The 27290-nt window shown below is 34.0% G+C and overlaps 1 protein-coding gene across 2 annotated transcripts in view; it reads left to right on the plus strand.

Moving 5' to 3' along the window:
• The first annotated feature begins 1731 nt into the window (after positions 1-1731).
• Positions 1732-27290, plus strand: part of IPO11 (importin 11) — a 200506-nt gene continuing 174947 nt past the window's right edge. Inside the window, exons 1-4 of one of the 2 annotated variants that reach the window (XM_051991179.1) lie at positions 1732-1902; positions 18358-18501; positions 22536-22636; positions 26363-26435. In XM_051991179.1, coding sequence (XP_051847139.1) covers positions 18364-18501; positions 22536-22636; positions 26363-26435 — 312 coding nt within the window. In that variant the 5' untranslated portion in view covers positions 1732-1902; positions 18358-18363. The remainder of the gene's footprint in view (positions 1903-18357; positions 18502-22535; positions 22637-26362; positions 26436-27290) is intronic. The other variant, XM_051991173.1, reaches the window with a different exon arrangement.

The following is a 27290-nucleotide window of genomic DNA, read 5'->3' on the forward strand; positions in this document are numbered from 1 at the left end:
AGTTGGACCAGACAATCTCAGAAATTCTTTTCTTGCTTTAAATCTTATGATTCCAAAAGGAAAAGACCACATGTGCAAAAATGTTTGTAGCAGCTCTTTTTGTAGTGGCAAGGAACTAGAAACTGAGTGGATGCCCATCAGCTGGGAAATGGCTGAATAAGTTAAGGTATGTAAATGTTATGGAATATTATTGTTCTAGAAGAAATGAGCAGCAGGATGATTTCAGAAAAGCCTGAAAAAACTTACATGAAGTGATGAACTGATGTTAAGTGAAATGAGCAGGACCAAGAAAACACTTACACAGTAACAGCAAGATTATGTGATGATCATCTGTGATAGATTTGGCTTTTCTCAGGCAATTCCAATAGACAGGATGGAAAACACCACCAAGTGGGAAAACCATGTAGACTGAATGAGAATTTTCACCTTGTCGATGTTAGTTTGTTTGCTTTTTCTTTCTCATGTTATTTTTTCTTGCACAATATGCCAAATACGGAAATATGTTTAAAAGGATAAATATATTTAACATATATCACATTGCAAAGAGGGGAAGGAGAAAAATTTGGAACACAGTCTTACAAAACGAATGTTAAAAACTATTTTTACATGTGATTGGAAAAATAAAATACTATCGAGAAAAAAACAAATCTTATCATCCCTTCTTTTATAAATTAGGAAACTGACTCCAAATAAATCGAGAGACTTATTTAAAGCCAGAAGGAGATAGTGGCCTAGAGTTTGCTTTTTTCCTGGGTTTCTAATCCCAGTCTAGAAAGCATTCTGTTACAGGATTTCTGACGTAAGTAAAGATATCTTTCCCTGTGAAAAGGGACACACCCCCTCACAACCATTTTGCAATAAAGTTCTTGGCGTATCAATCAATTCTATTTATTAAGAACCTATTATGTTCAGGCACCTATGGTAGGTGCTGAAGATACAGAGATAAAAATCGAACAGTTCCCGCCCGGAAGTTTGCATTTTATTGAGGATGCAAGGGCACATGATCAAGCTAGAATGGATCTGGGAAAATCCCGTTCTCTAAAAGCCTCTTTTTATTGACAAAGTTACTGACACCCAAGAAAATGAAGTCAGAGACTCGCTTAAGGTACGTAGCGAAGGAACAGCAGATCTAATGATTCAAATGAGGGTTCTTTTCCCAGTCCCTTGCTCTTCTCCACGCTGTCCCCAATAACTGGAGCTTAACCGTTTCTGGCTGCTGTTCCAGATCGGTTTGTGCTCCCTGGTCTCTCAGCTTCTTGACGATTTCTACTCTTTAAGTCTATTCCTTCCACAACTGGTGGACTGCTTAATACAAATGAAATACAAAGTTTCTCCTCCACACAGGAGACGAAAAGGATAAAACGTTTCTGCGCTTATAGAGAAGGGGAAGTTTTGCCTGCAATCTTCCTTTCAACCGGGAGATGGCATCCTTCCCTTTCGCAAAACATTAGAACCACTCTTTTGCTTCTGGTTGCCACTGGTGACACGTTACAACGTCGATCCTCCCTCCTTTCTGTCTTTTCGCCCCACCTCTTTCGCCAGTCTTTCCGGTGCAAGATTTTTGGACGAGGAAAAAAAAAAAAAATGAACAGTGCACCGGAATCACGATTCGCTGGCTTTCTCTCCTTTTCCGGGGCTTCTCTGCCTCTCGCATGCCGGGATGATATCATGACGCAAAATTTAAGCGCCCGGGGGTGTGGTGGGGAGGAGGGAAGCGTTAAAAAGTGACGTCACAGAACATGGCGCGCTCCTAGAAGCTGCTTTCGGCCTCAGAAGAAGGCGGCAGGGACCTCGGCGCGTGGAAGGCTGTGCACTGCACGAGTCCAACTGACTTCGCGCGGCGCGGCGTGGAAGGAGTGGGCAAGCCGGGCCAGGCAGGGCAGGACAGAGCAGAGCCTAACGGTGAGCGGCGAACGGACATTTTGCAGGCCTGCCTCAGCCTCCCGCCGGGTGCGCGGTGGGGAGCTAGGCGTGCTTTGGCAACGGGTCCGGGCCGGACCGGGGGTGAGGGGAAGCCCTTGCAGAGGGAAGCCCGGGAGGAGCTGGAGCAGCAAGGCCTCCAGCGAGGGGCGTGTATACGATTGAGGCAGGCCCTATCCCGAATGCCCGGGGTCCTTCAGAGGCAGTTTGTGCAAGTTTGAAGAGAGGGTTGGTCCGTGACACGGTGATGGAGCAGGGTCTAAGGGTAGCAAGCAGAGCCAGCAGGGACCCCTGACCTTAGTGATACCGCTTATTAGCGGTAGCAAATATGTAGCAAATTAGAAGCCTGGCAAAAGGTGATTTCACGAGGAGGGGTGGACCAGCTTGGTGCCACGGCCTAAAGATCATGGACCATTGGCACTTGGGGGATTTTGTGATTCAGAAAAAAAAATTAGCTTTGGGTGTCTTACAATTAAATCTCGCCATTGGGATGGTGCGATAGTGAGAAAAAAAATTTTTATCTCTAATGTCATCCTTTTTTTTTTTTTACTATGATTTTTAAGTGATAAAAGTTTCTTTGACCGCTTATCTAGATTGGAATTTATTAGAATGACATGAACGAAGTAGACATGGGCAGGTTTCGGGGTGTTGATTCTCTTGCCCTGCCCTTGCCTTGACTTGGAATGACTTGTTCCTAAATAGAAATGGAAAAGGATGCTACTGTTATCATGCTCAGTTCATAGAGTCTAAAAGTAAATAGATGCACAACTAGAAAAGACTTCTAAGTATCTGCATCAGATTGCTAAGTTATTAATAAGTTAGAGGACTTTATTCAGTTATTGACAGGTCCTTGGGAATGTTGTGAGTTCTTTGATATAAAGGAGATCTCTGAATCTGTGGTCTATAATTATTCCTATAGCTCAGAGATTGTGTTTTGTGTAAGAAAAACTTTTTAATTCTTAAGTAAATGTACTCTCCCCTTTATCTTAATTTGAATCTTTAATAGAATGGATACAGTGGAAGGGGGTTTTAAAAAAGCAGAAGAAAGAATAAAGAGAGCAAAAGTATGCTCATTTTACAAATGAGAAAACTTAAGTAAACAGGTAAAAAAGAAGCTCTATCAATACTACATAGTTCTTCTGTTTTTAGATTTGAAGGTGAATAGAGAAATGATTAGTTGGTAGTAAAATTGTATTGTTAGGGGGAAAAACATGGTAGAAAATGTCTGCAGGAAAAGGTGGAGACTGCAATGGGAAGTATTATTTACCATAGTTCAGTTGGAAATGAATTAACTGTTGAAATTTAGGAAGGTTTTCTCTGAAATGCTGATCATTTCTCACTTTTCCTACATCCTGACTTCATAATTTGGAAATCTATGTCTTATTTTTGGGAAAAAAAATTTCTAGTAGATGAAGATGTAATGCCAGAGAAACTGAGGCAGGAGAGAGATTAGAGAGTTTTTAATATTTTATTAATGGGAGAGTAAGATTGACTGGACAGGACTCTCGTCTCAAATTGTCCAGCCCTGATTGGGGGAATCTCTAACCTTTATATACCTTTTAAAGACAAAGAAGAGGAAAAAAGAGCGGGAAAAGCCCAGCTGGAAAAGGCTATGAATTAAAAAGGAACCCAGAGATAAAGATGTCAGTGAAATATCTTGGAATATTTTAAGGGATGTTGTAAATTTCTCAAGGACAGAAGATAATCAGGAAGTCTACTCTCTTGTTTATCTTACTTGGGCTAACAATTAATATTCTTAGACTAATTGGTCCTCAGCCTTCATGGACCAGAGGGAGATTTACAGTTTAGGGGAGTAATTAGGAAGACTGAGACAAGGGAAACTTATACAAGGAAACTGAGTCAGGACAGTTAAAGAGAACTGTGGCATAACAAAGAATTTTATTTGGAGCAATAATTTGAAGATATATGGCCTTGATATAATAGTTAAGGAAAGTAGATAGACTCATCTTCTTGGGTCCAAAGGTGGCCTTGGACACTTGCTAGCTGTGGGATCCTGGGAAAGTAACTTAACCTTGTTTGCTTCAATTTCCTCTTTTGCAAAATGAGCTGGAGAAGGATATGGCAAACCACTCAAGTATCTTTAGCAAGAAAACTGCAAATGGGGTCATGAAGGGTCAGACGTAGCAACAATTAAAAAAGAAATCTCCACTACTTGCATACATTTTTTATTTGACTTCTTTGACATGATTTCATGGAGAAGTTGAGGGGAAATATTTTAATTTGCTAAAGACACCATCATTTTTGTTAATAATTTTCCTAAAGTAAAAGATTGACTCTATTAGGCTTAAAAACTTTTGAGGAATTTCCTTTTGCCCTGGGATAAAATTTAAATCTTTGCTCATTTCAAACATTTTTGCTTGTTGCCCACTCTGGTGCAGCCTATCTGGCCTGCTTGCTCTTCTGTGATCCTAGCATTGTAATAAATACACTTCTCTCTCAGTTCTATCTTCCTCCAGGGCTCGAGATTTGTCTTGTCAAGCGTTTCCTAATCCTTTCATTTGTTAATGTTTCTTTTAGACCAAAGGGAAGGAAGGAAGGGATGTGTGATTGTGTGTGTGTATGAAAGGAACAAGTGCATGCATATAAATAAAATGAATTGGGTTAGAGCAGTATTTTTTAAACTGTTTCTATTTGTGACACCTTTTTATCTGAGAAATTTTTATGTGACCCTTGTTATATAGGTGTATATAATAAGTTTACAGATCAACCATTTACTGATTAATAAAGCATAATTTCATGATTCCAAATACACTTACAAGATCCTATATAGATTTGTCAACCATAATTTAAGAATCTGGGGATTAGAGCACCTTTGACTTTTATCATTCCTGTTCCTCAAATTATCTTGTTTATGCTTATGTTTTTATATATTCCCTCTATTTCCACTAAATTTCAAGTTTCATGAGTGAAGGAACTATTTTTCATTTTGTCTTTGTATCCCCAGTACCTATTACAGCCTTCATAGTAGATACTTAATAAATGTTTGTTGGATCGTTCTAGCCACCTTACAGAGATTGTTATAACAAGCTGTAAGCTTTTTTTTTTTTTTTTTTTGCTGAGGCAATTGGAGTTAAGTGACTTGCCCAGTCACACAGCTAGGAAGTGTTGTGTCTGAGGATTTGAACTCAGGTCCTCTTGACTTCAGGGCTGGTGCTCTATCCACTGTACCATCCAGGCTGTAAGCTTTTTTTTTTTTTTTAATCTCTTTGATATCTTAATAGATCTGTGATGATCTATATGGGTACTTTCCTCAGTGATGCAAATTGCAGTCCATCCATGCCCTCTCATTTTGTGTGACTAGTCTGTGTTCTATAAATTTTTCATGCAGATTTATACGGAATGTTGTTTTTTTCCTCTAGTTCTTCAGTTCATTAATTGATTAAACACCTATTATGTGCCACAGACTATGGGCATACAGTTAATAAGAAGAAAGATAATCCCTATCCTCAAGGAGCTCATAACTTAAAGAGGAGGTAGGGAGATACATCATGGTGTATGTGGGGAAACAAAACAGCTGCAGGTGGAGAGTAGAGTACTCTCCAGTTTCTTTGTAACATAAAGAAAGGCTTTGGGAAGAGTTTAGTACTAAGAATTTAGCCCTTCAGTCAGACAAGAGAGGAATTTGAGGAAAGTGAGAAGGTGTGTCCGATCTAAAACAGGATTAGCAATTTGTGATGAGGGAGGGGCATCTTGTTCCTTGGAGTTAAAACCCAGCAGAGTGTGGAATGAGTTCTCTTTGTATGAATAGCTCTGAAACATATGGGTGATATTGTCTTAATTATTCACCCTTCTTGTCTTATGAATAGCTCAACTTTTCTAATCATGCTTTTTTGATTATATTCTGTATACTGTTCATCCTGTGCAATCTTAGTTAGCAATCTTTTATAGCTATCCTATGCCCACCATTCACTTATCTATTGTTCTTGGGTGAGTCTGGACTTTAATTTTTTGGAGAATATGGCATTCCACAATGCTTACTTCACGTAATGTCACCAGAAGTATATTGGTATTAAAATATAGGCTTTTGTTTGAGGGAGAAGCTTAGATCATTAAAGTACTGAGCATTTTCTCAAAAACAATTCAGTTCATTCTTATTTTTTTTTTTTTTTAGGTCCAACTCATTGTCCATGTGCTGTATTTGTCCAACATAGCACTTCTGTACTTTGTCATTGATCTGCACATAGCAGTTTGGATAATAAGTATTTATATATCTTTCTAGTTTTCTAGTGTGAACCTTATATTGAATTCTTCAGTGATTGCAAACACATTCATGAGAGTCTACAATGTAGCTAGGCTTGTGCCATCCACGGAAGATGTCACGATCCATAAGGATTGTTTCATCTTTTTAGATTTTGTATTTGTTTTCTTTTGGATTTGAACTTTGAATTTTTCTGACTATAGGGCTAGCCTTCTATCTACTGAGCCACTTAAGTACACTTGAAATATTGCTTGTCAAAGGAACCAAGTGATTCCTTTCTCAAGCCTTCATCAAAGGTGATCTCAATGCATGTATGGATTGTTGTCATAGAAATTGTATAGTTATGGAAAATAGACATCCGAGTAATTATTGATTTTTTTTCTCATCATTTTTTGGGGAAATAAGATTTTTTGTAAGCCTTTTGGTATATAGCCATCTTCATCCCATTAACACTAAAAATTGTCTTCAGCATTGACTTCCTCTGTGTGTGGTAATAAAAACTACTTTGAAGAGTTCTTGTGAGAATCAAATGAGATAATATTTGTAAAGCCCTTAACACAATTCCTGACCCACAATAGTTAATATATAAATGCTTATTCCCTTCCCTTTCCCAGTAAACATTTATTAAATACTTTGTAAGAGCTGGAGAATGAAGCTGTGTGAATCAGTGGCTAGAATGCTGGGTCTGAAGTCAGAAAGAATTGAGTTCACATTTGGCTTCAGACACTTAATTGTGTGACCGTGGGCAAATCCATTAACATTTGTTTGCCTTAATCTACTAGAGAAGTAAATGACACATCACACCACCATCTTTGCTAAGAAAAACCCTTGGACAGTATGTATGGTCTTCTGGGACATGAAATGTCAAATAGAACTAAACAATAAGGCGTCTGACATCTTGCCAGAGGCTAGGGATATTAAAAGAAAAAACAAAAAATATGGCCCCTTCCTTCAATAAATTTGTATTCTTTGGGGAGATAAGAAACATGAATAGATATGGCTATGATACAGGAGGGGCAGCAAGGTGTGGTGGACTGAATGCCTGGCCTGGGGTCTGGAAGATTCCTCTTTGAGGGCAAATTTGGCCTCTGACATTTATTAGCTGTGTAACCCTGGGCAAGTTAACCCTGTTTGCCTCCACTTCCTCATTTGTAAAATGATCTGGAGAAGGAAACAGCAAAACACTCTTATCTTTAACAAGAAAACCCCAAATGGAGTCCGAGAAGAGTTGGACATAACTGAATACAACTGAAGAACAAAATGATACAGAAGTAGGTGGAAAGAAATTTTGGCGGGGAAGGCCTTAGTTAACTGGTAACAGCCTCCTGAATATATTGGCTCTTCAGGGATTCTGGGGTAGAGAGATAAGGAGCCAGAGCCTTCCAAACATTAGTAAGATATAACCATTACAGGAGATATACAGCTGTTTTCTCTAAAGCACACTAAGTAGATCAGTATGACTGGGCTGTAGATTTTGTGGAGGGGACTGACTGATATGTAAGAAAACTGGAAAAGAGTAAAAAGAGTCAGATTTTTAATTGCTTTAAACAAAGTGGGAGTTTATTTTTGAACCTAGAGGTAAATAGGAAGCCATTGGAGTTTATTGATTATCAAGGTGATGTGGTCAGTCTAATGTTTAAGTGATAGTAGAACATGGATAAATGAGTGGGGAGAGTAGGCAGTTAAAATAGCAGGCTATTTCAGTAGTTTACATGAGTGATGATAAACTTGTGAGTTAGGATGGTAGGTTTGTGAGTAGAAAAGAGAGTGGGTGAAATGTTTTAGGAAAAAAATGACCATGATTTGGTCTGATATTGTGGGATTAATTAGAGTGAGAAGTTGCAGTTTTATGTCAGTATTGCACATTATAACTAGAAGGTATTCTTCACAGTAATGCAATGCTTGGAAGAAGGCTGTGTTTTTTTTTGGGAAAGATTATGTTTTGTTTTGGACATTGATTTTTGAGATGCCTACAGGACTTCAGTTCAAAATTTCTCAGGCAATTGGTGATATGGAACTGGAGCTCATGAGAAGAAACATGTATAAAGATAAATACAACATATATACAAAGTTCTTGTGGGAGACAGCAAAATTTGTTAACACTAGATTTGAAGATTTGCTAACACTAGATTGGGGATTATAGAAGCAAAGGGTAGAGTATAATGAGATAGCATTGGGAAGGGGCAAGACTGAGATGAATGAATTTTGGGGATTTAGTAGAAGTAGCTTGGGAAAAGAGCTTTGGTATTGTCCCCTAAATGACCAGCATTGTCATTTAGTGATTCTGGCTGGAATTCTGAATGTTGCCTTAGGGTATTAGATCCTCATATATTGTAGCTGTGGTGATATTGCTTTCACTGTCCTGTCCTGGAATTGGAAAGAGGTGGTGACAAAACATTATCATTATCTGGTGTGTCCTCTTGGAATCCTAGAGCCTGGATGATTATGGAGGGATGTGGCTGATGTGGTACAACCTTTGGGATTAATATAGTAATAACTCCAAGGCTACCTAGTCTTGTTTGTTTGTTTGTTAGGAATGATTTATTTCTTCCCTTAGTTTTTTGTTTTAGTTTATCTTGTGCAGCCAGAATACTGAATACAAAAGATTGTTGGCTGACAGATAATAGCCTGCTGGCCAGTAATAATGGGATGGTTGAAGCTAATGAGCATCAGTAATGAGATACCTAAAATTAACCCAGGTACCCTACAAAATTGGATGCCTACCACTTTTGACCAAGTGACATTTCAGGCCTAAAACCTTTGGAAGGTTCCTTTATAAACTCTACTCAGGGAACTATGGGTAGGACACCTGTGCACAAAATTAGAACCTAATGCTCCTTAATTCCACTACTAAGCCATGAGGCTCTTGGTTTCTCGCACTGTTCCTTATAAATTTACCTACTTGCTCCTAGATCTTTGCTATCTTCCTCTTTTGCAATTATATTAAATTTTGCCCCTTGAGTTGGAGATGGTTCTGAGCCTGCAAATTCTTTTGAGACATCTTGTTACACTGGTCAGGAACCCCAACATTTTTGAGATGCCCTTTCACCCCTTAGCCAGATCAATTTTGATTTAGTGAGCTTTTTAGCTCATTCCAAGGTTGAGATTGTCTCTTCTGGATCTCATACAGTTTCTTTAGCTCAAGTCAATTCATTTTCATATGTCTCAGCCATACTAGCTCCCTTCACCCATTGGTGAATTTCTTCTAGAACCTTCTTTTTGGGGAGAGGCCAGGCCTGTCAGCCTTCATTTCTCCTCCTGGCTTTGCTTTTGACTTGGAAATCATCCCTCTGCCTACTTCTGTTTATTCCTTTTGAGGCAGAATGAACACAGCAGATCCAAGTCCCTTTGGCTTCTTTACTCCCACTAATTTCTTTTGATTATATTAAAGAAATGATTTTTAAAACAAACATGAGTGTAGCAAAAATGTTTGTTTGGGCATTTAGCTTTTTTTCCTTGGGAAGTCACTTAGCCCTTCTGAAATCATTGTTTCCTCATCTCCAAGTAGTAAATGTAAATCTTGTACTCATCTTCAAGGGTTGTTGTAAAGAAAACTATGTGAAGGTGACTTTTGCTTTAGTATTTTAAAAGATCTATTCATTATCTCTTTGAGTAAAATTTTCTTCATATTGGTGTTCATCTTCTCTTTTGAGTGGAATTTTCTTCATATTGTAGTTTATACCCCATCATGATTTCTTATCCTGTCTTTACCCATATTCCTCTAATACCTCCTTTACAGACGCTCTCTCCAGGTCTTTGGAACCTTTTTAAAATACCTTTTTGCATTTCATCGCTACAGTACAGCCCTTGGACTATCAGTTATACTTTGCTCTTAACTACATGATTGGCTTACTTCCTTTTCTGATAAAATATTTTTTATGTAATATTCTTGATGCTTTTTCGTATGTCTTTGCAATATTCTTTGGGTCACCTGCAACTCTTGATAGTTATATATATGTCAAAGGTTCCCAGCATATAGTATTACTGGGAGAATATTGGTGTTAAAAAAAGATGAGTGTTTATGCTGGGGAGCATCTTAGACTCATTCAGTGTTTCAAGTGTTTGAATTTAGCATTGGTATAGTGAAAAGGAATAGGAATAGAGACCACATGAAATTTGGACATTTGAGAACTTAAGTTCATACTTCATACCTAAGTATGAATAAGTATAAAGTTATTTTAACTATTATAGTAATATTATTATAGCTATTAATAACACTAATATACACACACAAGGTTATAACCAGATACCAAATTTATAATTATAATCTTTGGGCTTCAGTTTCCTTATTTATAAAATGCAAAGGATAAATTTGATCATCTCTAATAACATAACTTGCAACTCTAAATCCTATGATCCTGTGAAAATACTTATCTATCTATGGTACTTGCTATAAGTAAATATTTACATATTAACTCAGTGACATTATGACTGAACTCATCTTTACCCTCCCCTTCCCCCTTTTCCTCATCCCCCAGACTCTTCTGAGTTTTCCTGTTACTATTAAGGGTATCATCATCATCTTCCTAGTAGGTGTCAGTCATCCTTGACTCCTCACACTCACCATCTCCCCCATCCAATTTTTTGTCAGAGGCTGTAGATGTTAATTTCCTTTCCTTATAACTTTTGTATATGTACCCTTCTCTCTGACACTGCCACCAACCTGCTGCAATCACTTATCACCTTAGCCTCATGGTTTTTCCACTTGCTCTAAGTCTCTTCTTCCTTTAGCCCATTCTCTATTCAGCTATCAAATGTGATATTTATCATTAAGTACAGCTCTGACCATGTCAGTTGTACTCAGTAAACCCTGTTGGATCATAGTAACAGTCTTCTTTCACCTTAGACTTTCTATATAATCTTCTGTTCCATAACAGATGCTCTTTATACAAGATCCTCGGCATTTTCTCAGGTCATCTTTTTCTGCCTGGAATGCTCTCCCTCTTCATTTCTCCCTCTGGGCTTCCCTGGCTTCCTTGAAGTCCCAGCTAAAATACCATATTTTACAGGAAGCTTTTGCTAGTTGCCCTTAATTTTTTGTGCTTTCTATAAAGATAGTTGGTGGCTTAGTGGTACATAGAGGATAAAAGCTGAATCCGTAATGAGAACATGTGTGTTCAATTCCAGCTTCAGAAATTATCTAGCTGTGGAAATCTCAGCAAGTCATTGTATCTCTATTTGCTTTAGTTTCTTCTATTTTAGAATGGGGATAATATCATCTGCCTCACAGGCTTGTTGTGAGGATCAGATGAGTTAATATTTGTAAAAAGTACAAAGCCTAGTACATAGTAGATGTTATATAAATGCTTAATCCTCTTCCCCCTACTTTATATAGTAGCTTTTTTTTTTTTTCATAGTTTGCATATTGTCTCCCTAGTCAGATTATGAGCTCCTTGGAAGCAGGGATTATCTTTTGCTTTTCTTTGTGTCTCTAGAATTTAACTCAGTGCTTTGCACTTAGTAGTCCAAATGTGTATTAACTGTCAGCCAGCTATATGCCATAATCTGGACAAAAGGCATTTTTATCCATTTAGTTTTTTTTCTTTATGAACCTCACTGTTTATACAGAATCTAGCCTTTATTTGAAGACTGCAGTTCACACTGTGGCAAATGCTTCTGGTGACTTGTCTTCTTATTTTATGCCTTGCTTAATGTTAATATTGTAGTTTTTCATGAAAATTTCATGAAACTGTTCTCTGTTGCATTTATCAAGGAACTTTGAATCACTTATTAATGTTAATATTTGGTTAATTATGATTGATTGTAAATTAATCACCTGCTGTGATTACTAGTATTAATCCTTAGTATATGTCAGGCACCTAGTGCTAGAGACTTGGGGATGTATACTCAATAAACAATGTTGTTGTGTTCGGTTCTGTTCCATTCTTCATGATTTCATAGACCATATAGCATGCCAGGCCTTTCTCTCCTTCACCACCTCTGGAAATCTGTTCCAAGTTCATGTTTTTTGTTTTCATGACACTATTCATCTCAACCTTGGTCATCTCTTTTTCCTTTTGCCTTCAATTTTTCCATACAAACAATCCCTTCTCATAAAAGGCTTATTATGGTATGGGGGATGAGAAGAGCAACACATATATATATAAATAATGTACAGTTGAAATAAAAAATGATTATACATCAATATAGTTAAAATATTAGACAGTTTGGGAAGGAATCCATAGTGAAGAACTCCTGGGGTAGAGCAAAGCAGGATGTGCATTCTAGAATGAGGAATGTTCGGTGTGAAAGTGGTTGTGAAAAAGCTTGAAAGCCAAAAAGTTCATGTTCTGTCTTAAAGATAACAGGTTGCTATTTGAGTTGATTGAATAAAGAGGAAGAGTGACATGGTTAGATTTGTATTTAAGGAAAATCTCTCGGATAGCTGTATGGAGCATAGACTGAGAGAGATTTGGGATAGGAAAATCAAATAGAAAGCTGTTGAAATTATTTGTGTCAGAGGTGATAAAAGCCTGCTCTGTGAATAGAGAAGCTATGAAAGCTATTCTTGACATTGAGATGACAAGATTTGGCTAATAAATGAACTTGCATCAGGTCACCTAGATAATAAATGGCAGAGTTGGAATTTGAATCCTGATCTTCTGACTCTGCATCTAGTGTTATTTTCATAGCCTTCAGGAAAGTTAGTAATCCTAAGAGGCAGAGATGAGGAAAAATAGTATTCCAGGTATGGAGGACAGCCTGAGTAAAGGCATGGAATCTGGAGAGAGAATATTGTGTAGGAAGAACAGCAGTTCATCCAGAGTGGCTAGAATGTGGAGTCATAAAGGACAGTCATATGAAAGTTGGAGCTACGTTGTGAAAGTCTTTAAAGGCCAAGCAGGAGCATCTTGCATCCAGGATTCTTAACCATTTTTAATAACCTAAACTCCTCTGGCAATTTGGACCCCTCTCAGAATCGTATTTTAAAATAAAGATAAAATAAACTAAATTAAAAGAATGCAAAAGGGAAACAAATTTTATTGAAGTAGTTATTGATAATGTTTTTTTAAAAATTCATAGGCCCCAAATTAAGAACTTTCTGACCTAGATGCAGGAAGGATCTATTGGAGCTGTTGAGCACACATTTTCTATATACGGTGCTATCACCAGCCTCCTCCATTTTCATTTTATTAGGAATAGTGTTCTATTCAAATGGTTCTTAGGAGCATAGATCTCTACCTTAGAGGGCTCCGATAGGTTATTTAGTCCTGTTCCATCATCTGAGAGATGAGGACACTGATCTGTCCTGACACTAATAGGTGTTAACATTGGAGGTAGAATTGGAAATCAGATCCTCTTACTCCTGAATTAATGCACTTATTTTGTAATTTATTGTAATGCTCAAATTTATTACACACACACGTAAACATATATACACACTACATATATACATACATATACATGTGTGTATGTATGTAGCACCTGTTTAAAAAACATACACACAGTAGGGGTGTTAGTTTACAGCATTTTAATTTTGTTTTACCTGAATAGGTTTTTGTTAATATGTCAGAGCTTTAAAAAATATATTTGTAGTCCATGTGCTTCATCAAACGTTTTTGAGATCCATATCTTCTTGACTTTTGTATAAGCAAAAGTTTTGTTGCTAATGGTGATTAAGTAGTAGAAATCTTGTGCAGGTCAAAACTTGTTCTAAGAAATACTAATTATCATAAAAAGTTCTGAATACTAAGCTGCTTATCACTTATTTCAAGCAAAATGGAATATGCCCAAATTCCAGTATCACCAAAAAATTCATACAGTTACTTGAAGTTTGTTTTCTGTACTAAGATTTGGAGCATTAGAATTACAGAAAATGTGCCAACACTATTAAAATAGCATAAAACAAAGCTACAAGGAACTGTTCAGCTTTTAATTTCTAGACTGTTTGTAATTTTTCCCTTTGTTAATTTTAACCTTCCAAGTATTTTCCTGTAATGATTAGCTACAAAAATCTTTATAAGCCTAAAAGAGGGTTAGGATAATTTCAGGGAGCAAAGAGGTAGATGGGGAAGAGAAAAATCTGAACCCATATCTCTAATTAAAGCTGGCTTGGAAGGAGATATAGCATTGAGAAAATAGTAACAGAGCCCTAAGTATGTCTTTCTTTTTAAAGGGTTTATAGAATTGTAAGGAATATCAGAGACTATCTAGTCTCATCTCCCTTATGAACAATAATGACAGTATTTGGAACAGTTCTCTAATATTCAGCTTTTTATACAAAAGATCCTTTTCTTTAAAACTTCTAGTAGGACAGCTATCTTAAGAGTGTGACCAGAGAACTTCTGATAGTCCCTGAGATGCTTTCAGGGAGTCCATAAGTCAAAATTATTTTTATAATAATACAAGATGTTATTTGCCTAATAAAATACCCCCTTTCAACTATAAGTTTGAGGATTTTTTTTTCTCCCATCTACTTTAACCCACACAACATATCATAACATAATGAATTCAAAAGCAGATATGATAATCCAAGTTATCTTCTGTTAAGCCAGGCATTAAAGAGATTTGCAAAGTTACAGAAAATAATGTTGCTCACAAAAATAGTGTTTTTTCACTAAATTTTTTTTATCTTGGAAAATTTAGTTGTTCATGTTAAAACATGCTATTTATATTAACATCTAATGTATTTATTATTTTTGAATGAATGCATATTTTACAAAATTATCAGTTTTAATTTCTAATGTCAGTATCTGTAATCCATGTAAAAAACTTTTGGGGTCCTCAGTAATCTTTAAAAATAAAGGGGTTCTGAGTCAAGTTTATAAGAATAAGAGCCATTCCCAATTTGAAAATTGCTGGTTCATTTTTCAGAAGAAATTAAAACTTTCAATAGATTAAAAAAAATCTATCATTACTAATCTGAGAAATGTAAATTAAAAACAACTTTGAAGTACCACCAAATGTGCATTAGATTGGTTACGTTACAGAAAAGAAAAACAACAGATTATACCTGTGAACTAATCTAATCATTCTGGAAAACATTTTGGAACTATATCCTAACCACTATTAAACTGTATACTCTTTGACTTAGTAATACCACTATTAAGTGTTCTACAGCAGAAGAGAACATCTAGTAGGAAGTTGGAGGAAAGTTTATGAAGATGAAAATTTAATAAAAAGACCTATGAAAGAAGGACATTTTCTAACAGTTCATAGATTCATATGTTTAAAAGTAGGCAGGACCTTAAAGATCATCTAGTTCAAGATTGTTATTTTTTTATATGAGAAAACTGAACCCCAGAAAGTTTATAACTTGCCAAAGTCAGTGAACTAGCTGCAAAGCTAGAATTCCAACTTGAATCTTCTTACTCCAAAGCCAATATTCTTTCTATTGTATAATATCTTGTTAATTTTTTTTTTTTTTTTGGTATAAGCCAATTTGAGGTTAAGTGACTTGCCCAGGACCACACAGCTAATACGTGTTAAATGTCAGGTTCTCCTGATTTAAGGGATGCTGCTCTATCTATTGTGTCATCTCGCTGACCCAGTATCTTGTTAAATTTTAAGGCTTTCCAAACAAATTTCTCTTCATTTCCTGATTGCAAGTTTATGTAACATCTGGTATATTGAAGTTTCTTTTCAGTGACCTTTTCATTCCCTAACAGTGATATTTACAAAATGAAAATTCAGGCATTGTTAAATTCTGACATCTGTAACTCCATTTTCCTCTGTTTCTTTAAGTCTTATTTTATGAGAAGATGATCTAAAGGCAGGAGACCTAGATTCTTCACTATTTTAATTTGACCTTGAGCAAGGCATTGAACTTGAGTTTATTTCCTCATTTTTAAATTGAAGATAATTACATATCTTTCTTACTTCACAGGTTGTCTTTGACATTCATTTCAAACTGAATAAGTAAAGCGTTTTGTAACACAAATACTCTGTGTCTACTTATTTTTAATCTGAATTGTAATTAATTAAATGACCATATTGAAGCTTCCGCATTTATGTTTTTATTTTCATCTTCGGGACATTTTTGTGACTTTAATTTTTCCTGCTAAATATCTAAAACAGCAATTCTCAATTTTTTTAGTCTCCAGACTCCTTATACTCCTAAAAATTATTATACTATTAAATTTGGGAACATTTGTTTATATAGATAACATGCCTATTTGTTATATTAGAAATATAAATTTTTGTCATATTGGAAACAAACTGATAAATATTAAATTTTAAATTTAAATATAAATTTAGAGTGATAATTATTTACATGTTAAAATAACATTTCATTGAAAAGATATTTTTTCAAAACAGAAAAAATAGTGCAAATAGCATTGTTTTACATGTTTTTGCAAATCTCAACAGAATTTTAATATCTGCTTTTGCATTCAGTCCATTGTATTGAATTACATTACCTTCCCACAGATACATAATTGGAAAAGGCAGAAATATTTTGATAGGCAAATGGTACTAATCTTTGTGTTCTTATTATGAAAATTATTTTGACTTTGCTGTCTTCCTGAACGAGTATTGGGGACTTCCAATTTTGAGAACCACTGATCTAGAATAGTCTTATTTTAAAATTTTACTTCTTTTGGCCTCTGATCTTAACTTGTCATTGCTGTACAGAACCTTATTCTCTCATTCTTCTATAATAAGTATGTAATCGACAAGAAGAGTTCTGTTCTTGGGAAAACTGTGATTTAGTGGGAAAACCACTAGGTGACAGTGTTGGATACTTAATTCATCCTTTCTATTATTAAAAAAAAAAATTGAACATATTGCTAAACTAAGAATTTTTTTTTTATTTTGTTTTTCTTTTTTGCTATAGGGACTTAAGAGTCAAATGTGGTATGTGGCAAGTGTTCCATAAGTACTTGTTGAATTAGTGATGAATAAAATAGAAGAAATAAGTTTAAAAATGGAAAAGGAAATTTCAGAATCTATTTCATTTGTTTCATAGGAAATTTAATTTATTCCAAAAATTCATTGAAACACAGTTAAATATCTTATCAGTTAGCTAGACATTTTTTCCTTCATTAACTAGCCTTTATAACTTATTTTACAACCTTCATTTTAGTTGGCTATTCAAGTTGTCCATATTTTGTCTTTTTGAAGGAAATTCAGATTTGCAAATTATTATAATTTTGGAAGATCCTTAAAATTTTAAGCAATTTTACAATCATTTACTGATTTAGAAGGGTTATTTGTAGAATTTTTGATGCCTTTTTTAAATAACATTTTTTCTGTATATTCTCTCTTCATCCTTCCAGAATTTGATAGTGCTACCTTACAAGAAAGTAAAGTAGTTAAGTAAAACCAGCAGATTTAAATGACCATTTCTGACATTGTGGACAACCTGAATTGAAACACCTGAATTCTCTCATCCACTGAGATTGCAGAGATCAATTACATATTTCATTTTATGTTTTTATATAGAGTTTTGTTTGCTTATTGTAGTTATTGATAATTTTATCATATAAGATTAAAGCATTCTTATTGATTTGGAGTTGTTGGTGTCTTTTACATTTTATTTTATTTTAGCATTTTTATGAAGATTGCCAGTTGTTCAAAAGAGGTACTTATGTAACGTAGACTGGCCTGGTTTTTCCTGAAGGCATCAGGGAAGCTATCTTTGGGATTTAGTTGGAAAGGAAGGGAGAGGGATTTGAGTTTGAATTATTTGTTTGACTTCTTGCTCCTTGAAACATAAAAAGCTTAGCCTATGAGGCATTACTGCTCTGGAAGATTTTAATGAAATTCTTGCCTTGATGGGGATGGAGATGTTAAGTGACATACGCAAATAAGTAAACTTGTTCAAGTCTTCTCATCTTGACTCTGTTGCTGATGACTATGGTGTATACTTAGGTGGATTAGCATTTTATTTGAATACAAAATGTAAAAGCTTTTTGTTGCATTTTATGATCTCTTGAGCATCTCAGTACATTGTGACCCTAGGCCTGAATCACTGGATTAGACTGAAGTAGTAGGAGGGGGTCAGCATATCAGCTTTTGATCTGCATTTTAAAATTTATCTGGTTAGTGTATTGCCTGCTGTATGATTGCTCTTAGTTTATGAATTATAATAGTAACTTTTTATAGAGGTAAAGCCACAGAATTGTATCATTTATATTTTATTAAACTTAATTGTTCTTGAATATTTTTGTTGTGACGCATTCTTGTAGCTTTTCTTTTTATTCCTTTCTTGATATTTTTGTTACCCCTTTTTATGTGTATAATGTTCTTTGAAGTAAGTTTAAAAATATCATTATCAGGTTTCCATGGATCTCGATAGTGCTAGCACTATTGTTCTTCACGTCTTAACTCAGGCCACCAGTCAAGATACTTCAGTATTGAAACCAGCTGAAGAACAGCTAAAACAGTGGGAGACACAGCCAGGTTTCTACTCAGTGTTGTTGGTAAGTTGGAATTTATATTCTTCGTGTCCAATGGAGTTCCTGGAACATTATGATTGATTGACCATAGGAAAATTTAGCCCCCCCACTCTTCTATGGTTTGGTATGAAAGGGAGGATTTAGTGACTTGCCCAAGATCATAACACAAGCAAGTGGCAAAACAAGTATCAGATGCCATTATTATTTGTATATTTGTGTCCCCCCAGATTGTTTTAAAAATACACTTCTGTAAAATGCTAGCTTTGGCAATAAGAGTTGAGAAAGAGATTAAAGGAATAAGAATAGGCAGTGAGGAAACCAAATTATCACTCTTTGCTGATGATATGATGGTATACTTAGAAAACCCCAGAGATTCTATTAAAAAGTTTTTAGAAACAATCCACATGTTTAGTAAAATTGCAGGATACAAAATAAATCCACATAAATCATCAGCATTCTTATATATCACTAACAAAACCCAAAAGTTAGAATTACAAAGAGAAATTCCATTTAAAGTAACTACTGATTGTATAAAATATTTAGGAATCTATCTGTCAAGGGAAAATCAGAAACTTTATGAGCAAAACTACAAAACACTTTCCACACAAATTAAGTCTGATCTAACCAACTGAAAAAATATTAAGTGCTTTTGGATTGGGTGAGCATATAAAGATGACAATACTACCTAAACTAACCTGTTTATTTAGTGCTATACAAATCAGACTCCCAAAAAATTATTTTAATGACCTAGAAAAAATAACAACAAAGTTCATATGGAAAAACAAAAGGTCAAGAATTTCAAGGGAATTAATGAAAAAAAAAAAAAAACAAATGAAGGTGGCCTAGCTATACCAGATCTAAAATTATATTATAAAGCAACGGTTACCAAAACCATCTGGTATTGGTTAAGAAATAGACTAGTTGATCAATGGAATAGGTTGAGTTCAAAGGACAAAACAGCCAATAACTTTAATAATCTAGTATTTGACATACCCAAAGACTCCAGTTTTTGGGATAAGAATGCATTATTTGACAAAAATTGCTAGGAAAATTGGAAATTAGTATGGCAGAAACTAGGCATTGACCCATGCTTAATACCATACACTAAGATAAGGTCAAGATGGATTCATGACCTAGGCATAAAGAATTAGATTATAAATAAATTGGAAGAGCATAGGATAGTTTACCTCTCAGACCTGTGGAAGAGGAAGGAATTTATAACCAAAGAAGCACTAGAGATCACTATTGATTACAAAATAGAAAATTTTGATTATATCAAATTGAAAAGTTTTTGTACAAACAAAACTAATGCAGACAAGATTAGAAGGAAACAATAAACTGGGAAAACATTTTTATAGTCAAAGGTTCTGATAAAGGCCTCATTTCCAAAATATATAGAGAATTGAATCTAATTTATAAGAAATCAAGCCATTCTCCAATTGATAAATGGTCAAAGGATATGAACAGACAATTCTCAGACAAAGAAATTGAAACTATTTCTAGCCATATGAAAATGTGCTCGAAGTCATTATTAGAGAAATGCAAATTAAGACAACTCTGAGATACTACTACACACCTGTCAGATTGGCTAGAATGACAGGGAAAGATAATGATGAATGTTGGAGGGAATGTGGGGAAACAGGGACACTGATACATTGTTGGTAGAATTGTGAACACATCCAGCCATTCTGGAGAGCAATTTGGAACTATGCTCAAAAAGTTATCAAACTGTGCATACCCTTTGATCCAACAGTATTACTACTGGGCTTATACCCCAAAGAGATACTAAAGAAAGGAAAGGGATCTGTATGTGCCAAAATGTTTGTGACAGCCTTGTTTGTAGTGGCTAGAAGCTAGAAAATGAATGGATGCCCATCAATTGGAGAATGGTTGAGTAAATTGTGGTATATGAATGTTATGGAATATTATTGTTCTGTAAGGAATGACCAGTAGGATGAATACAGAGAGGACTGGCAAGACTTACATGAACTGATGCTAAGTGAAATGAGCAGAACCAGGAGATCATTATATACCTCAACAACGATACTGTATGAGGATGTATTCTGATGGAAGTGGATCTCTTCAACAAAGAGAGCTAATTCAGTTTCAATTGATCAAAGGTGGACAGAAGCAGCTACACCCAAAGAAAGAACATTGGGAAATGAATATAAACTGTTTGCATTTTTGTTTTTCTTCCCAGGTTATTTTTACCTTCTGAATCCAATTCTTCCTGTGCAACAAGAGAACTCTTCCGTTCTGCATACATATATTGTAACTAGGATACACTGTGACATATTTAATTTGTATAGCACTGCTTGCCATCTGTAGGAGGGTGTAGAGGGAGGGAGGGGAAAAGTCGGAACAGAAGTGAGTGCAAGGGATAATGTTGTAAAAAAAATTACCCAGGCATGGGTTCTATCAATAAAAAGTTGTTTAAAAAAAAGTATTCTGATAAAGAGAGAGGGGAGGTTTTGCAGAACTGAGAAGCAGGGAAACCAAGGCAGGACTGGGTCAGAATAATTAGGGAAACTGAGTCAGGACAATAAAAGAGAACTGTGGCATAACAGATATCAGGGATTACACTGTGCTTGAGGAGAAAGATTTTAAGATGATGGTACCCAATTTCTACTCCAGGACATATTTAGTTATAATCAGTATGTGTGTGTGCTTCATCTGAGAAATAAACAGTAGAAATCAGAAAAAAAAAATACACTTCTGTAGTGTTATGATGTCTTTCCAATTCTTTATAATCCTTGAGGGCAAAAATGAGCAGAATGATAAATGAAATCTTTGTATCAGATGGAATAATTTAAGAATCTTAGAATTAAAGTTGTAATGTACCTTAGAAATCTTATCCAAAAGCAGAGATTTTCTTCCTTTTTTTTCTTCTTAACATGCTTTCTTGAATATTTCTGGTAGCAAAGTCTTTTTACTTTGTGAAGTAGTCTGTTCCATTGCTTAATTGCTTTTATTTAAGGAAGTTGTTTAATTAGAAAAAAATGGATTCTGTGGAACTTCTCCATAATCATCCTAGTTCTGCCTCCTAGAATTGTGTAGAATAAGTCAATTACCTTTTCCTGTTACTCCTAAATTTTCTATACTTCAAGATATATATATACTCATTTTTTTTTTTTTGTATTCAGTTGTAGCCTCTGAGGCTGAGATGCAACAAAATATGGATCATTTCTCTGCTGCTTGTGCTAATTTTAGTTTAGCAATATCAAGAAAACAAGAAAACACAGGTTCTTCATAGCCAGCACTGCACCATCCATGTACACATAGAAGATGAGATTAACATACTCATTGCCAGAGTTAGTCTAATATTCAGGAGGCTCTGAAGAAAAGTGTGGGAGAGAAGAGATATTAGACTGCCTATCAAACTGAATTTTGGTACAGAACCATTATGCTCACCTCATTGCTGTATGTCTGTGAAACATACACATTATGCCAGCTCCATGTCAGGAAACTGAATCGCTTCCATTTGATTTGTCTTAAGATTCTGAAGATTACCTGGCTGGATAAAATATAAGACACATTTATATAGTAACAATATTGAAAAGACAAAGAAATTTGAAAGATTTAAAAATTCAACATAATAAGCAACCATCATTCAATAGTAAGAGAGAGGTGATGAATTCATCATACATATTTAAGACTTTTTTTTGGAGATATGGTCAATGTAGGAGTTTATTTTGTTTGACATTATATACTTGTAGAGCATAGGAAAGAGAGAAGATGAACTTACCTTGACAAAAAAGTCAACATAAGACTTCAAAGAACCCCCATTGCTATATACATTTTTCAAAATCCTAGGTTTTATTGTTAATATCATTGTTTGAATACCTTAATTTTATGTTTTCTTTTCTTTGTTTCACTTGAGGAGTATATAAATTAAAATTATATATATATATATATATAATTAGCATATAAAAATTAATAGGCAATAGTTATTTTGCAGAAAATAATATATTTGTATAATTTTTATTTTCCTTATCTTTTATTGTATTAATAGCTTAATTTTAAAAATATCTTTTAATACTGCCCATTGTTACTTTCAGAATATTTTTACAAACCATATTCTGGATATAAATGTAAGGTGGCTAGCCGTGCTGTATTTTAAAAATGGAATTGATCGTTATTGGAGACGTGTAGCACCTCAGTAAGTTTCTTTACTTTTTTTGGAGTTGGTGGGGGGAGGGTTTAATATTAGTGATGATGTTTCCTAACATTAAAAATTTCTTCTATTTAGGATGTTCAGAATAGGTAGAGAATTTCTATAGTTTTAATCTTTTATATGTAGAATCTTTATAAAACCAACCAACACTGTGATGTTTTCATTAACTATTTACTAATCAACTTTGGTTTTTATGTGGTTTTTAAAATTGTGAATACCATATAGAAAACACCATTCTGTTTTGCCATTAAAATATTAAGTACAAAGTAAATTAAGTATTTTATAAAGCACTTTTCCACTTTATCAAGTGGTATGAGATTTCAGGAACTTGGAAAAATCAAAGAAGCGATGTCTTGGAAATGTTTTTGGAATCATTTCAGTAGTAGTTGAATGTTTAAAATAAATTTTTTTTACATTACTTCCATTTCTTAATATTTTATTACCCCTCTCTTACTTAGACAAGCATTCCTTATAATAAAGAATAAAAAAAGAAAAAAAGTAGTTCAGCAAGATTAACATATCAATGAAGCTTAAACATATATTCAATGTTTCATCTTCATAGGGAATTCCATCTTTATATTTCTTCTTCTTGGTTAAGCTTGATTACAGCAGTACACAATATTTAATTTTGCTTTTGTTATTCTTACAAAATACATTGTTGTAGTCACTTATTGTGATTTAAAGTCCTTGGTTACCTTTTTCTACTTCGTTTTGTAACAGTTTATATAATTCTTCCTTGCTTTCCTTTAGTCTCCACATTGATAATTCCTTATAACTGATGTGTTGGTTGAATCTAATGAAGTTTCCTTCAAAAATTATTCTAATAATTTGTAGTGTTATTGTATAGTATTTGGAATCTTATGTTAATTCAATCAAAAGATCAAAAAATTAGAAAAAAAAAACCTAAGGTAAGTGAAACAGTTTTTCAAATGGACTGGAAAACATTGAAAAGAGTGAATTTAAATATTAGACTCTGAAAACAATAATCTTAGATTCTGTATTTCAAGAAAAAATGTGTGTTCATTAGATTAGTGCTATTAAGTCCAGAGGACAGAGCAAAAATAGAAAGAATCCAGCAATTCTTCCTGAAAGAAGCCCCAAATTGGAAACATCTAGAAATATTATAGTCAAAATCAAGAGATTCCAGGTCAAAGAAAGCATACTACAATCAATCAGGAAGAAAGAGTTCGAGTATTAAGGAAACATAATATCATATCAGATAATGTTGCTACTCCTCCAAAAGAGGGGAAATAAGGTAATATGATGTCCTCACAAACATAACAAAAAAGGCTTCCAAATCAATGGCAAAGTGCACATATTTGAAATGTATACAATAGCAAATGTGGGGCACTTTGCGTAGTAAGCTAATGTTTCTTTATTTTTCCAGTAGATGTCAGTGTGATCCCATAGCTATTTCATGATTTATAAAATGGCTTTCTCATCCAAATAATTATATTTAGATATATATTTAAAATAAACTGTATTTAAATATTTATAAAGTTATTCAAACTTCAAAACATCTGTGGTAGTTATTGGAGAAGCAAAAAAAAAAAAAATCTTTAAAATAATCATTAAAGCCCAACATAGTTGAATTCTATATAACAGAATTATCTTGTTTTCAGATTTTAGTTTTGGAGGGATTTTGTAATTTTAGGATTTAGGAATGCTATTGGATTACAATGTAGCTGAATTGTTCCCTAAAATAATTTTTCTTCCACTTCATCCAATTTACTTTAAATGTTTATTGACCTATTGGCATTGTGGGTGGGATAGATAAGAAAATTGTTCAGCTCTTTTGTGGAGTCACTTTTTTTAAGACACAGGATATGTTTTAAGTTTCTGGTTTATTTCAAATTATTCTCAGATGGGAAAATTGTATAATAGACCAAATTTTTAAACTTTAAAAATCTGACCTAAAATATATAATTGTTAGGAAGAAAAGTTTTTTATCCTGAAAACTATAATACATTCAGTATATGTTAAAAATAGAAGTTGGAATAAATTCCTTAAAGGGGAAGAATATTGGCAAAAGTGTTAGTTTTATATTTAGAGTTTGTCAATTAGAAACCACTATTCAAATTACATTTTTAAGTTGAAGTATGTAAATATGTATGAATTTTACATTTTTTACAACTTCTAGTAAATATGTTAATATTTTCTTAAAGAATGAGAATCCTGTAAAGAAATATAGGGATCATTTATTATAAGCATTATTTACTTTCACAATAGTTTTCACAATTTGCCACACCTCAATGAATAAATTGAATGATAATAGTTTCTTATTTAATTAGTTTAATTTCTATTTTTGGCCATAATGCATTTCTGTTAAGAGATTTACACTGGACCAAAAGTGTAACACTGGCTAATGATAACAAAACACTTGTTAAATTGTGATTAGACTTCTGTTAAAATTACTGTAAGAAATTTTTTTAAACATTAATTAGAATTGTGATATTTTCTAAGCATAGTGTTGTGCTATAAAATGTAATTTGCATTTCACATGAAATCACAATCAAAGGTAAAGCATATTTTGACAGAGGAGGAAGTTGCAAAGTGATACAAAGGAACTTTAGAAAAAAACTTTTAAGTGGCAGTTAGTTGGTGTAGTGGATAGAGCACCAGCCCTCAAGTCAGGAGGACTCAAATCTGGCCTCAGATACTTAACACTTCCTGGCTGTGTCACTCTGGGCAAGTCACTTAACTCCATTTGTCTCAGCTAAAAAAACAAAACAAAACACATTTAATATGAGGACACTTAGCACTGGCTTTCATTCTTTTATTATTTAATGTTTCAGTTCTTTCTGTTATGATGTTTTCCAAAGCAAACTACTCTATAGAATGGTAGAATATATATTCTTATACTTTCTGGCTCCCTTGAAAGTTTCATTATTGAGGTTTGGAAGCTGAGGGGAATAAGAATATGGGTTGAATGAAGAATAAAGTTTTTGAAGCTTATAGGTTTTTAAGCAGGAGAGATCTTTTGTGTGTAAGCAGTAAAAATTTGCTGTGGATTGACTGTTGGAAAATTCTCTCTCTCTCTCTCTCTCTCTGTATATATATATATATATATATATATTTTCAGTTAATAGGAACATAATAGCAATGTTAAATTTGCTTTGGATCTTGGAAGTCTTGTCCAACACTTAGGAGACTGATGTCCATAGAGAGGAAGCTGAGATTTTTAGACAGTACTTTGTTAGCAAGACATAATATCACTTAATAAGATTTATTGTGGAAAATAGGATGTGCTCTTCATAAATTTCCCTTGTGGTTAGCTTTAGAAAATAGATGTGCTCCAATAAAATTAGAAAAACTTGTATCTATGTCCATCATAACATCAAAAAATTCATATTAAAAATTGTCAGTACTCAGCATGGTGCTTGGCGCATATGTACCTTTTGATAAATGGTTTTTGATTGATTATAAATTACCATTGATATGGTTTTATTTTAACATGTCATATTTTTCCTTTACAATAACCTATCTACATGTAAAGTATTTACTTATAGTTAAAGAATGTTTTCAGCTTCTATTAATTTATCAAATCTATATAACCAATTAAAAATGTTGGTCCATTTTACTCAGCAAAAATATGAGACCTAGTTTGTGGAAAGCATATTTTAAAATTTAGCTGATAAATGCTGTAAATTACAAAGATAGACTTATATGTTAGTATTGTTGAATAATAAATATATTTCTTTTTTTAAAAAGTGCTCTTTCAGAGGAGGAAAAAGCTACATTGCGAGCAGGACTCATCACCAATTTCAATGAGCCAGTAAATCAGGTCAGTTGAGAAATGGTTCCTGATTAATCATTCTCTTCCTTGGGTAGTAATTTTTATTGTGACATAACGTTTTTGTTGTTGTTTTTTTTTTTAACTTAAAAGAAAACTTTTCTTTAAAGTAGCAATTAAAAAGTATACATAAAACCAAATTTTATTGAATTTTTTGTCAGAGCAGTAGTTTTTTAAAATTGTGGCTCATCTAGTTTATTTTAAAAGCATTCAGTCATACTTCATACTAATGACTCAAATCTCAAGAAAAATATTTTGGGGGATTAAGTTTATTATGGTGTGCCTCTTGATTTATATTCTTGATTAATTTTTTAAGTTTTTTTTTTTTAAAGAAATACCTCATTGAGCAATTAGATTTCTCAGAATATTTTTTACTTCACAAGTTTCTTGCATGTAATTTTATTTTGATGATCTGGTAGTTTGGAAAATAAAATATCAACAACATCTAGCCTTGTGAATTCCTACTGGGCATCTTGACTGAAGTCCTATTTTTAAGGCAGAGTTTTTTTCTTTCCTCTGGGTCCAGTTTTTGGTACAATAGTCAGTACATCATGTCCTGAATAACACTGTAGTAATAGCATTACTTTAAAAACAATTTATTCTGAGTTTAATAAATGCTTAACAAAATGAGATTATTTCCATATATAGTTAGAACAGAAAAAAGGATTACATGTGGAACTACAAATCTCTAAATGGTGTAGCAGTACTGATCAGTTCGGTTTTTTCTTGGGAAATTATTTTGAGTGGTTTGCCCTTTACTTCTCCAGTTTATTTTATAAATGAGGAACTATGACAAATAAGGTTAGGTTAGTTACTCAAGTTCACACAGTAGTTAAGTATCTAAGG

This window comes from Antechinus flavipes, chromosome 1, assembly GCF_016432865.1.
Source record: "Antechinus flavipes isolate AdamAnt ecotype Samford, QLD, Australia chromosome 1, AdamAnt_v2, whole genome shotgun sequence".
Classification (NCBI taxonomy): Eukaryota; Metazoa; Chordata; class Mammalia; order Dasyuromorphia; family Dasyuridae; genus Antechinus; species Antechinus flavipes.